At 41.3% G+C, this 13,056-nt stretch overlaps 1 protein-coding gene across 2 annotated transcripts in view; it reads right to left on the bottom strand.

The window, feature by feature from the left end:
- Positions 1-13,056, bottom strand: part of ABCB11 (ATP binding cassette subfamily B member 11) — a 431,988-nt gene that overhangs the window by 64,311 nt on the left and 354,621 nt on the right. For both annotated transcript variants that reach the window (XM_085645365.1, XM_085645366.1), the window contains exons 23-24: positions 12,826-13,029; positions 8,304-8,545 (exon numbers count right to left, since the gene is read on the bottom strand). In XM_085645365.1, the coding sequence (XP_085501491.1) occupies positions 8,304-8,545; positions 12,826-13,029 (446 nt within the window). The remainder of the gene's footprint in view (positions 1-8,303; positions 8,546-12,825; positions 13,030-13,056) is intronic.

Below are 13,056 nucleotides of genomic sequence, written 5' to 3'. Positions count from 1 at the left end.
CTTAAAAACCCTCATATTCGTACACATGCAAAACGGCGGTATATCTTGGTTCTCCACCTAGGTGTACTGTAACAGCATGATCATTGAGTCTTTTCTTTGTCAATATGCTGACCTCCGCCAGGAGGGAGACCAACTGGATTGTCAGTAGTGGCCAGAGATGAAAAGAGGGTGTGCTTGTGCCCTAATTAAGTGAAATAAAATTCCCTACATCACTGCTCACAAAAGTTTTATTTAAAAATTAGTGCCGTGGGAAGTTAAAAACGCAGTCATGCATGTAAAGACCAAGTTACTGGTCTATTGCACTAGTGTTGGTCAACATGTTTCAGCCTCTTGGATCCTCTAGAGGCTTTCGTCAGAACCGAGGTTTTAAAGAGTGCTTTGTGACTCTAAGTAATAAGGTGGGTACTCACCACCCTGATAGTTTAAGGTCAGATCTGAAGTATCTGTACCCCGGGTGAACCGTTTACAGAGCTAGAACAAGCAGCACACTTGCACGAACCACAATTGTGTTCGGCAGGGCTCTCCGGTATTCTGAGGAAGTTATACTTAGAACTCTAAAGAGGTACAGATACTTCAGATCTGACCTCAAACTATCAGGGTGGTTAGTACCCACCTTATTACAGTCCTGGTGCCACATATCTTAGTGGTAGCATTAATGCAGTTGTTAACCTCCTTGAAAACTTGGTCTATATATGAGACCAAAAGGAGACCTAATGAGCAACCTTGTTGGACTATTGACAAGAAATGTTTTTTTGTTTCGTCTATTGGCCCCATCTGACGGTCGCAGAGTTCTTGTGATGCAGCAAAATCAGAATGTTCAGAGGGGCCAAGGGAATGCACTTATCCTGCAGCGATGTCCACATTATGTGTTTGGGAACGTTGTCAAACACGGACTACAGATCCACAAAACCATCTGCAAGGGTATCTCTTTGGAGTGCCAATTTTGTTTCCAGGATCAGTTCAAACCTGAAAGCCTGGTCAATTGTGCCTATTTAGTTTCTAAAGCCGGCTTGATTCTATAATGAATTTGTTTAACTCGACCCATGATTTAAGTATGCTTAGCACTATCGAACAAAGGAACAATAAATTTTTTGCAAATTTTCTAACTGGCACAATTTCTGCACAAAGCCAGGAAGGTGGAATTTGATATCAATGAAATATGGCATAAGCCATGACTCTTATGCAGCACTCTCAAAGGAATAGGCTCAGCCTTATGCAAATTGGCTGTTTTTTACCGGGGCGGGAAGCCTTGCCCATCTTCTGTTTATTGATTGTTACTAGAGTCTCTTTATAGTAAAGGGCTCCAATAGTGGGGACACAGCTAATAAAACTCGTTATATGGTTCACTTCATAAGAGGGCTGCTAAAGTCACATTACAAAGTTAGAATTGTTCAAACCAGCAGCCTTCAGTGATATGCACCTCTGTTTTTGCTGCACTTTTACTGCAATTAGCTAAGACATGCCCCAAAGTGCCTGACAGTCAACATATGATCTTCACATTTTTTAGGTTTACATTCAGTCTTCTCAGTGGCGGTCAGTGTTGGTAAATGCGGTGGGCGGGGTGGGAGAATGTCGACAGACGGGGGTTCGGATTATTTATTTATTTTCCCCTATTACGTCGCCTGTCGACTTTGCCTCCTCCCACCCGCCCCACTTCCCCACCGCGCTTACCTGCACTCGACCGCAGCTGAGTTGATCTTTTTGTTCGGTAGAACTTTATAACACGCTCCGTTTGCTATTATTTACATTCTGTTGCTGTTTTGTAACTATGCTCTCGGGCTCCCGCCCAGCCACCACAGATGGACTGAAGGCGCACACAACAGCGTACCGGTGGAGGGGTGAGGGGCAGTGCAATATATTTCCAAGGCTAATGCTAATGCCCTCAGCACTCCTTTCCTGTTTGGTTTAAGGCTGCCTCACTGTAGTCCTAATAATCAGCATCACAAACCAATAAAAGTATTGCGAATGCGCGGCCCATTGTGTGACACGTTTCTGCTGCAACTCCAGCCTCCCAGGTACACAAGTGCCGGCAACTAAAACTACATCCAGGCACCATAGGTTGGCAGCCTGACAAGCACCTCTGGCTACTTCCGAGCTACAGTGATTAGAATTGAACACATCAGAGCATGTAATTTAAACATCTGTCTGGCTGCATGTACCTAAACGCTCTTCAGACTCTGCAAACAATCTGGCAATTTTGGGAATGCTTATCATAAGCGTGTTGATTCTAAAATGATGTGCTGTAAAAATCTAATTACAAGGATATCTTTTCACACCTTTCTACATGTTTCTTGTACTATTTATTGGGCAAGTGAAGATGAAAGTTTGTTAGACTGATTTGTAAAGATACAGAACCTACTAACGTCATTTTCAAGAGTTCATTAAACCAAAAATACGCATGCTCCTACATTTTTGATTTGGGGTTTTCACATGAAGTGTAACTGTCATGGTTTGTAAATTGCAGTCTATTGATGTGTCAAGGGTGAAATGACTATTAATTAATCCAATACTTTTTTCAGCTAGAGAACGGAGGGATTAATCAAGTTAAGCTGACATTTTGCACTTAATCTTTGCAATGAGTGCATGGGCAATGTGTGTGCTTCGAAACGATTCCTATCGATAGCATTCCCAATTGCTCTAGATATTTTAAAGGTGTATATGGATGGAGAAGAAGCATGGTTGCGATCCCATACAATAGGCCGAATTTTAGAACATGTACAGTGTTTTTTGGTTACAAACTGTTGCAAAGCCATCCTCATTGTGGATGTCGCTAATGGCAACCCCTGTCTCTTCATTCAGGGCTGTGTTGTTTGCATCCTGATCTTTCTTGATATTCAGATTAGGACTTCTGGTTTCAATGAAATGACATTCTGGCCTACTTCTCCATCCAACTCCTGAATCGTATTATTCAGGGGATAGTCACTGTCGCTTCTCTGTGTTGAGTGTGAGGCAGCCAAGGAAGAGACCTGTATGCAATGCGTTGAGGAGCTCTTTTGGAGTTCCAGTTCTCAAACTTGGTCAGTAGGAGTCTAATCTCATTAATGATATTCTTAATTCTTAGATGTTCAGGAAAACCTTTCACTAAATTGGATAGAACTTTAGGATCATCCCTTTTTTTTGCCACATTGCCACTTCAGACGGAGGGTACTCAAACACCTGCAGATAAGAAAAAGAGAGGTTTGCTTCTACACCTCTGAGGTGCACGCGCTGATTTCTCGTCTGCAAAGGTATGGGTAATGTAGCTAAAATCATGTGTCGGAGTACCAGAAAGTGCATACACCGGAGCAGAGTGAAGTGGTTGTTATAATATAACAATCATGTGAAGTAGGTAAATAAGATTAATTTAGGAGGAAGCACACTACCTGGTATACCAAAGCACAATTTTCTCAGATGCATTGTCATAAATGCAGTGCATGGTAATACTCATCATTGCCGGTGCGACCAGTGCTGTGTATCTCTAGACATGTGTTTCAGAATATTTATCCTTCTTCAGTAGAGAGTAACAACTTAAATATGGGGTTGGTGGCAATGCTGTTCTCAGTCTTCTCAGGTTTATGTACTACTCCCAGGGCGCATATTTTCCTTTACCACAGTGCATCTTAATGAATTGGGTGCTGGTATTCCAGGCAGTTTGCTCCCTTTCCCCTTTAAGTAGATATGATTAATGTTCTCTCATATAATGGAACCTGATCGTAATGAAACGAGTCGATAGTAACACAGAGCATCTGTGTTTTACCTCAGAAGAGCAGAGTGGGGCAACTTTAATGTAAACAAGCATTGCAAAGCCTACAAGGCTGACTTGACAAGCGTACAAAGATTTTTCAAATCAATTGTTTGAAAACATAAGCAATATACATTAAAAGAACAATGCGTTAGCATAAAATGTTGTGCAAATATTTGCTAAAAAAGGGCCTAGCACAAAAATAAATAACAATTGAAAGCAGAAATTGGCCTATCAGCCCTTAGCCTATCACCCCTTACACTGACACAACCTATTTCCTAGGAGGATGTGTATGTGGCCAAGTGCAAAATATTGTAACTCACAGTAAAGACAGCCAATGGCTGCAGTGGGCTGTCCCACTGCTTCATACTGCAGGCTGTGGTGGACAGAAGCAAACAGCAAATAGCACTTCGCTTGACAGCACCAAAGGATGAAGAGGGATGACCAAAAATCCCACTGCGCAATCTTACATTCATACAGCAGTCAAAATAATGCAAAGCGTGAATTATAAAGTCCATTGTCACCTCAATTACAGCGTGATTGTTGAGTTGTTGTAGTTTGTGGTAATATCTCTATTGCCATCCAATAGCAACTATTGTGTCATATATATCAATATGTATATATATATTCACTTAAAAAACCATAGGTTTCACACATGCCTTAGTTAGCTGGGCATTTCCCTCGTGAAAAAACAATGAAATTCCCCCGTTATAGTTAGTGCAGGCAACTATAACTCACGCGACCGCAATCCTCTGCTGATGACGTCAGATATTACATCACTGTATTTAGACACTTATTTACCCATGTCTTCTTCCATTCATCTTTAGCTATACATATATTACATTTTTTTTTCTTCAGAAAGACACATATGTCATCAGTGATGTAATATCTGACGTCATCAGCAGAGGATTGCGGTCGCGTGAGTTATAGTTGCCTGCACTAACTATAACGGGGGAATTTCATTGGTTTTTTATGAGGGAAATGCCCAGCTAACTATAACATGTGTGAAACCTATGGTTTTTTAAGTGAATTTGCAAGGTTTGTTAAATGCTAATTCCTAACTATAACGTGTGTGAAACCTATGGTTTTTTCAGTGAATTTGTACGGTTTTTTAAATGCTAAGTTATGTATATATTAATATATTTTTTTAAACAAAACTTTTTCACGGCACGCGCACGGTGCGCACGCGGTGCGCTTTGCGCACCGCGCGCCCACTTTACGCAGTTCGTGCCGTGCGCACTCGGAGCGCTTCGCGCACCGTGCGCACGCGGTGGGCACACGGTGCGCTTCGTGCACCGCCCGGCCACTTTGCAAAGTTCGTGCCGTGCGCGCACGGAGCGCTTCGCCCCCAAGGGCCAAATACATTTTTTTTTTAGATAAATCGCAGAGTGCGCGCACGCTGCGCGAACTTCGCAGAATTTTTTCCGGTTGGGTGGTGCGCGCAGGGTGCGCACACTCGGCGATTTTTCGAAAAAAAAAAAATTTGTTTTTTGGCCCTTGGGGGTCCTTCTGGGACCCCCTGACCACGGCTAGGGGGTCAGGAACTGTCCACCCTGCCCCCTTTTCACGTTCTCAACATTTGTTTTTCACCCCCTCAGAGTGCGAGAGACAAAATGGCGGCCGACACTTCCTGGTTTCGACCGATTCGAATGTTTACTAAGATCTAACAACCAATCAGAATTGCGCTCGCGCACGGCAAGGTGCGCGCACCCAGCGCGCACGCTGCGCGCGTACAGATATATATATTGATTTAAATGCTATTTTCTTTGGAAATACTGAACAGTTTTACACCAAACCTGGAAAAGGCACTTCATGGACCTTATGGCTACCTCTCTGCCAAATTTCACGTAATTCTGTTCAGCCGTTCGGGCTGTAGCTCCGACTAAAGTCCCTATGGAAAAATCCATGGGGAAAACGCGTTTTGGGACCCCCCCTTATTCTCGGCTCCCGCTTGATGAATCACCCCGAGACTTTCAGGGTAGGAGCGGAGCGGAGCGCCCCATTAGTTTTGAAAATTTCGCGAGGATTCGTCAATCGGCGCCAAAGTTATTCAAAATAGAATTTTGAGATTTCCTATGGAAACTCGGTCCTAACCATAACTATCTACTGGCGACCGCCAGTAGATAATATTTATATATATATATATATATATATATATATATATATATATATATATATATTGGGTTTTTTTTTACTGAAAAAACCATAGGTTTCAGGGACGTTATAGTTAGTTGGACATTTCACTCAAACAAAACGTGAGAAATTCCGCTGGTATACTTAGTTCAGCTAACTATAACTCATGCCCCCGCAATGCACTGCTGATGACATCACATATTACATAATTCATGACATGGTCAGTGACATCACTGATGACATCTCAAATAACATCACTGATGACATCATCCAGTGATTGTATGTTTCTATAAAGTTTAAATATGTTTTATATAGATGCCAAGGTGTATTGAAGAATGAGTGGGTGTATAAGTGTCTGGATTGAAGATTTAGTAGGTGCGTGACTGACTGTATAAGTGAGTGATTAAATGTGTCTTACTGAATGCATGGGTTAGTGACTAAACTGTGTGAATGTCTGTATCAGTCTGTCTGTTGTTGAGTAAGCTGCTGCATGGGTTGGTGAGTAGGTACATGACGTCTATATGGGTTATTGATTGGTTGCCTGAGTATTTGTATGGGTGCCTGAGTATATGGGTGGGTGGGTGGGTGGGAGGTGTGTGACTCTGTGCATAGATGTGTGAGTGGTGGATTCACTGGGTGTATGGGTTCAAGAATGCATGTGGAAACAGCTGTATGGGTGGGCGAGTGTGTGTATGGGTGTGTTGGTGAGTGAATGGATGTTTCAGTGGTACATGTCCAAGTAACTAAATATGTAAAAGGCAGTGTATGTGAGAGTTGGAGTATATACATGACTATACGTGAGAGTCAGTGATTGTGAGAGTGGCTGTATGGATGAGTGTGTACTTGTATCAGTGATTACATTAGAGAGTAAGTATGCGTTAGTATCTGTATGAATAAATGAGGTGGTGTGTGTATAACAGTATAGGTGAGTAAATGGAAGTGTGACTGATTCTTTGCATGACAGACTAGATGTGTGAGTAACTCTGGATGAGTGGCGGTGTGTGAGTGTCTGTATAGGTATATGAGTGCATATGATAGTGTTGTATTGATGAGTGACTGTATGTATGAGTGACTGTATGGGTGAATGAGTGGATGTGTGTGTAGACCTAGGAATCAGTGAGTGCATATGTAGTAACTGGTATTGGGTTGTCTATGGTTTCGAAAATAGTAGTCTGTATTTTAGAGTGGGTGTAATAAAGGTTATATTAGGGTGTGCGGAGGTGTATCAGATTTTCACGTGGATGATGTCATCAGTGATGTCGTTTGAGATTTCATCAGTGATGTAATCAGTAATGTCACTGACCATGTCATGAATGATGTAATATGTGACGTCATCAGCAGTGCATTGCGGGGGTGCAAGTTATAGTTAGCTGAACTAACTATAACGGCGGAATTTTTCAAGTTTTGTACGAGTGAAATGTCCAACTAACTATAACGTCTCTGAAACCTATGGTTTTTTCAGTGAATTTCTAAGGTTTTTTAAATGCTAATTTCTAATTATAACGTGCCTGAAACCTATGTTTTTTCAGTGAATTTCAAAGGTTTTTTAAATGCTAATTTCCAACTATAACGTCTCTGAAACCTATGGTTTTTTCAGTGAATTTCAAAGGTTTTTTAAATGCTAATTTCTAACTATAGGTAGGTAGGTAAAGCTTTATTCGATAAAAAATATCATAAAAGCACAACATACAATAAAAGTTAAAAAGGATCAAGTAAGACATTAACAAGTAAAAAGAATTGATCTAATTTCTAACTATAACATAGCAGTCGCATTTGCAGAGTGGTGGCGAAAGGTGAGCTTGGCCTCCAAACACCTTTTAGCAATCCCACTGTGTGGGATTTAGCAGGATAACAGGAGGGATAGTTAGCCCCCAATGTCAACCTTGTGGGCCAGCTACCCCTTTTATTACCTCCAATAAGTCCCACACAACAGAATTGCTAACTTATTATATCAGGCCCGGCACCCTCCCTGCACCACTGTGCAAAGGCGCCCCCTGGAGCGTTGTAAATTGGGGGATTAAGTCCCCTTGAATCGTGAGGGTCCCTGTGGGCCAAGTAGCTCACCAGCTACCTCCATTAAGTGCCACAGAGCTGCATTGCAGAGAGGTGTTCAGAGGCCACGTCCCTTTTTATACCACGCTGCAAACACGGCTTCTGGCGCACTGCTGCTCAAAGGATGAAGTCCACTTGTGTTCTGAGGTCCTCAGGACACAAGAGAACCTCACCGTCCCACCAGCAGTGCACCAGAAGCAGTGTTTGCAGAGTGGTGTAAAAATGGGCGTGGCCTCAGACCACCTCTCTGCAACGCAGCTCTATGGCGCTTACTGGAGGTACCTGGTGGGCTAGTTGAAATCGAGCCCACAGGGGTCCACTGGCGAAAATCTATATATATTCATTTACATATACGTATACATATATTGTACCACAGAAAAGAGCAGGTTGTCCTTACCTGAAAACAAAACTGAAATGAAGTCCTTCTACAGCAACTAAATATCCTCCATATCTGTATGAGACGGAATTCGCTATGAATACTATGCACTGGGCAAACCCAAAGCATAAACCATAAACATTTGCTTTCTTTATTGCAGATCTGTATGGGCTCTCCAACTGTTCTTCGTACATAGCCACAAACTTTCCTTCCTTTGCAATTCCGGCAATGGTCCTGATGTTACCAAGAGCTTCGTTTGAAATCTAGGGCAGAAATATAAAAGAAGAGCACATCATTTGGACACTTACAAAAAAATTGGCATTTTTAACCCTCATTAGCACATATGCCTCTTTTCAATGTTTTCAGGATTCATTTATATTACGAATATCCGAGACATAATAATTTTATTTCCCAGATATTTCTGTGTGTAAAGTTAATCTCATCCACATGTAATCCATATACATACTCTCACTGTGCGTCTACAAATGGTTTAGCATCCTATGACACATGCATCAGTTTCTGGCTACATCACAGATACAATTATTGTGAAGCATTTGCACTTCGACCCACGTCTGTTTTTGTAGTGAGATGTATGTACTAATCTATAACAGGGCAAAAATGATATTTAGTAGAATTTGTAGGTCCCTTACTCCCCATGTAAATGAGATAAGAATTGTATTTGAAAATCCCTTGAGATGCCTGTCAATGCAAACCAGAGACCTGCGAGGGTTAGCACTCCTCCATCTGTGCATTTGCAAAATGCCACACCACATTCTCTGACTTTTCATGGAACAAGCTATGTATACAAAAACGTGAGGGATGAAATGCTTGAATTAATCTCAGCCACTGGTAATTTCTCAGGCCGCATCCCAGTTCATCGTTATTTTGCACAACATGCCACCTCAGTTTGGAGCAAGCCATATGTTAATCAGTCTTGACCTTGCTCCAATGGGAACAGTCCAGCCTGAACTGCTAGGCCAGGCCCTCCCTGAACCGGGATGGGACAGGGGCTGCAATGTTTAACAAGCATTGGCAATTCTAATAGGTCCAGCATATGAATGCACTGTCTAGCCAGACCTCCTAAAAATCCACATACATTAATGACTGCCCTCCGCCGCAAGCACTTTTCTGTGGGAGCATACAACTTCTGTGCAGACAAAACATGTACTCCTGGCTCCCAACACATAGGCGGAGCCAAGGCCACTCTTCTGGTGATTCTCAAGCCAGACCATAACAAATAGCATAATGCAAATGGATTTTGGGGAGTGTATGCAGCACTCTCATTGACTACAGCCTGCTGCAGTGCAGACATATGTTATTCACACAGCAACCAACACAGACAGCTTTCACTGCGCGAATGGATACTACCAGCTTTGAGCTGCAATATGTTCATTGTGAATCACAAATACATTTGTGACGTGTAATATATCTTATGCACATTGCAATTGCAATTTTGCATTTTTCATGCTTTCTGATAAAAAAAAACAGAGTCTACTGTCGGGATCCTAAATTTGTCTTTCAAATGCGAAAAGATGCCACTGTTTAGGTCTATATATAAGAAGACACAACAATGCATGCTCAGTCTATCCCCTGTACCACGTTTTAGAAACGGAAGGGTTATTTACAAGCCCCTTGCGCCAACGGTGCGTCACTTTTAATTAGGGGAAAATGTGACGTACAGGCGGCGCAAGGGTCTTGTAAATAAGCCCCTGAATGCCTCCATTGGAACAAAACGCTCCAAGTAGGGGTGACAATAATGAAATATTTTTTCGAGTTTAATGTAGGACTCCTAAGCACTCACCTATGTACTTGTTAAACACAGAATGCTCATTTTTGTAATTCCAAAGTGAAGGAAAAATATTTTGCATCTTATGTTGTTTGAAGCCATTTGATATGCTGGAGCCATTGAGAACTTGCCCGTTGCTGCTGGATGAAGGTGTTTGTTTCCTTTAGTCCAGCCAATCCAGATTTGCGGGTTTAGTAAAGGAGGCTGCATAGCGTTAATTGCACCTGCAAGTGATCGTAACATTTCAAACTCCAATAAGTGTAACACTAAGTGAAGTTTGAAAACGTTGTTAATGTTGCAAAAGTTCTCCTGCTTGTACAAATCTCCTAAAAATAACTCACACATTTATTTAAGATAATTCATCCTCCAAGTCTGTATTTTGTGAGGGTGACTTTTCCACATTTTGCAAACTTCACAAATATTTATTGGACAACCCTGACAACTTTGTACAACGCTTAACTTATCGAAAGAAAGAATTAACTCTCGCGATGATATCGGGGTTGGTATGGTTCATTAACATGATACCTCAAGAAATTTGACAGTTCTATTTTACCTTGTTTGCGGAGCAGCAAAGTTCAATCCTGAATAAACAAATAAATGCCCAAATGTGCCAAATATATAGCTACTGATTGGAATTCTCCACATTTCCTCGCTAAAAATTAAGTGTAGAAGTCATCATTTGACTACAAGGCAAGAGCTGTACCTTGTAATTACCCAGGTTGAATGTCTTTATTGATGCAAACAGGACTTCTGTATGCTATGGGATTTGTTTTCCAAAAGCCACCACAAGCACAAGGCGGTTGCATCAAGGAGTGAATCCTTTTCAGGGGATTAGAATGGCCTGACAAAAGAGATCATCAGAGCAAAACAGAACCCCTCACGACAGAATACTTGACGCCAATAATTGCACTTATCTGCATAGAGAAAAAATATAACTGGAAGAAAAGCATGGAGGAATTATGGAAAGAGTTTCCAAAGTAGAAGAGATATTGCGAGCACGAGAGGAGAGATCACTGATGAAAAAGCTAAAGGTATGCCATGCAGTTTGATGTTCCACTTGTTCCTTACAAGAAATTGTTTTTCTGGTATAAGCTCTGTTCGTCATGCATCAGCTTTTATACCTAGAATCCTAGGTAATTACACAGCACATTTTAGAAACCCTTTTGTGAAAGGGAATTCTGGTGAAATATTTGTAATCCAGCAAAACATGATCATTGTAAATCATTTGGAACCACGTGATCTAAAGATACACATCAGTCAACTGTGAAATATGAAAATGTGGCAACAATGATCATCTAACACTATTAAAAGTTAGGGTTAATTTCATAAAGTAGCGAAAGCGGAACTAGAGAACACATTTTCAAAGTCCATTCCATTTTTAAATAGAATGTTGGCAAAATGTATGAAATAATTAATCAATTGTGGCTGATTTTAATTATATGTCCAAAGGAGAAGTCCCTTTGATGAAGCAAGCACCAAACTGGTGGGTGAGGAGTACCCAGCATCCTTTCAGGGTATATCCTTTACAAAAATGTATAGGAAAAATAGAGGGTAAAGTTAGGGGCCTTTATGACATATAACATCATTCTCAATCATTATCGAACACACAAAAACTAATAAGGACAGCTCCTGCTTAGGTCATTTCTTCACCACTGAGCAACCAAGGGCTAGGCTCCCATTTAAGCCTTCAGTATTATTTGTTAAAATATATTATAGCAGAAAGAGATACTAAAGGTCTTCCAAATCTAATTCCTCTAACTCCTTCTTACTTACTATAAGAAACAAATTGTCCAGATTTCCCATATCCTTAAGCACTTCATAGGCTACCGTTAGAAGGAATGATCACGTTTAATATTGGCTGTCTTGCTTACAAGACTCTATCTGATCAATCGTCCATATGTTACCTGTTTGATTAGTAATTCAGGTGGTTGATAATGATTGAGAAGTAAAGACTTTGCGACACCAAAATTCAGCACTTCACAAGTCATGAAACAGTCTTTCACCAGAGCCACAACCAATGTTTGGAATGCCTTGCACTGCAGTTGAGAACCCAACTCATCCTCTTACTCTTGAAAAAGTGCTTAAAGGTTCATCCTTTCAACACATACACTTTCACCTCTATGGCTTGCTTTTCTTGAAATCACATACCCGAGGATGCGGACATGTTCTTCTCTCAGCAAGAAAGTATGATTACCTGTCTACAGCTCCTGATCTAAGTAACACATTTCATACCTAGAGGTTAAACTGTCTATTTGGGGTTCCTGCTAAATCGTGCAAATACCACTTGGTGCAGCTGTGCTACATATCACTATTAAATAAATAAATACATTTAGTGTGTGGGAATTGGAGGGATTCTGCCTATTACCCGCAAGTGCAACCCATTTTAAAAACTCCAAACACAGACAATGACATTACAATAATTTGGACTACATCAATATCATTGTCTATCCAGGGCTCCTCGGTGTATTATCATAATCCTCACAAATCCCTACAGCACAATTGAGCCCAGGGGGTAACTATGCCCTGATATGGCTCTTTATGTTGGGAGAAAATGGAAATATTGCAAACGGCTGTAAAAAGATGCCTAGTAAAGCTGCAGGAAATACTACAATCTCTACCGCCTAAAAGGTATTTCTTGAGAAGACCAGATTCAATTCTCCTTTAACACCGGAGCGGGTATTCAGGTTCTCAATGCTGTCTGCTATGCATCCCCTTTATGAATATTACTTTGAAATCAGCAATGCTTGAAGGACTTACCCTTCCAGCAGACTCCATAGCATGCTTGTCTTGGTTGGCAAATCCTGTTAGCATTTTAGCCTGCAGAGCTCCCGACAAGGCCAAGAACGGCAGGAAACAGAGTATAACCAGGCAGAGTTTCCAGCTGAAGTAGAATGCAATCACAATTGCAACCCCTATATTGGTGAGGGAGTTGACGATCATTCCAATCTGCGATCCGGTAGCCTTTGAAAAAAGAGAATTCAAGCAATG

This window comes from Triturus cristatus, chromosome 3_1 (assembly GCF_964204655.1).
Source record: "Triturus cristatus chromosome 3_1, aTriCri1.1, whole genome shotgun sequence".
Classification (NCBI taxonomy): domain Eukaryota; kingdom Metazoa; phylum Chordata; class Amphibia; order Caudata; family Salamandridae; genus Triturus; species Triturus cristatus.
The sequence above is the reverse complement of the archived record's forward strand: the minus strand, read 5'-3'. Positions and strand labels throughout refer to the sequence as shown.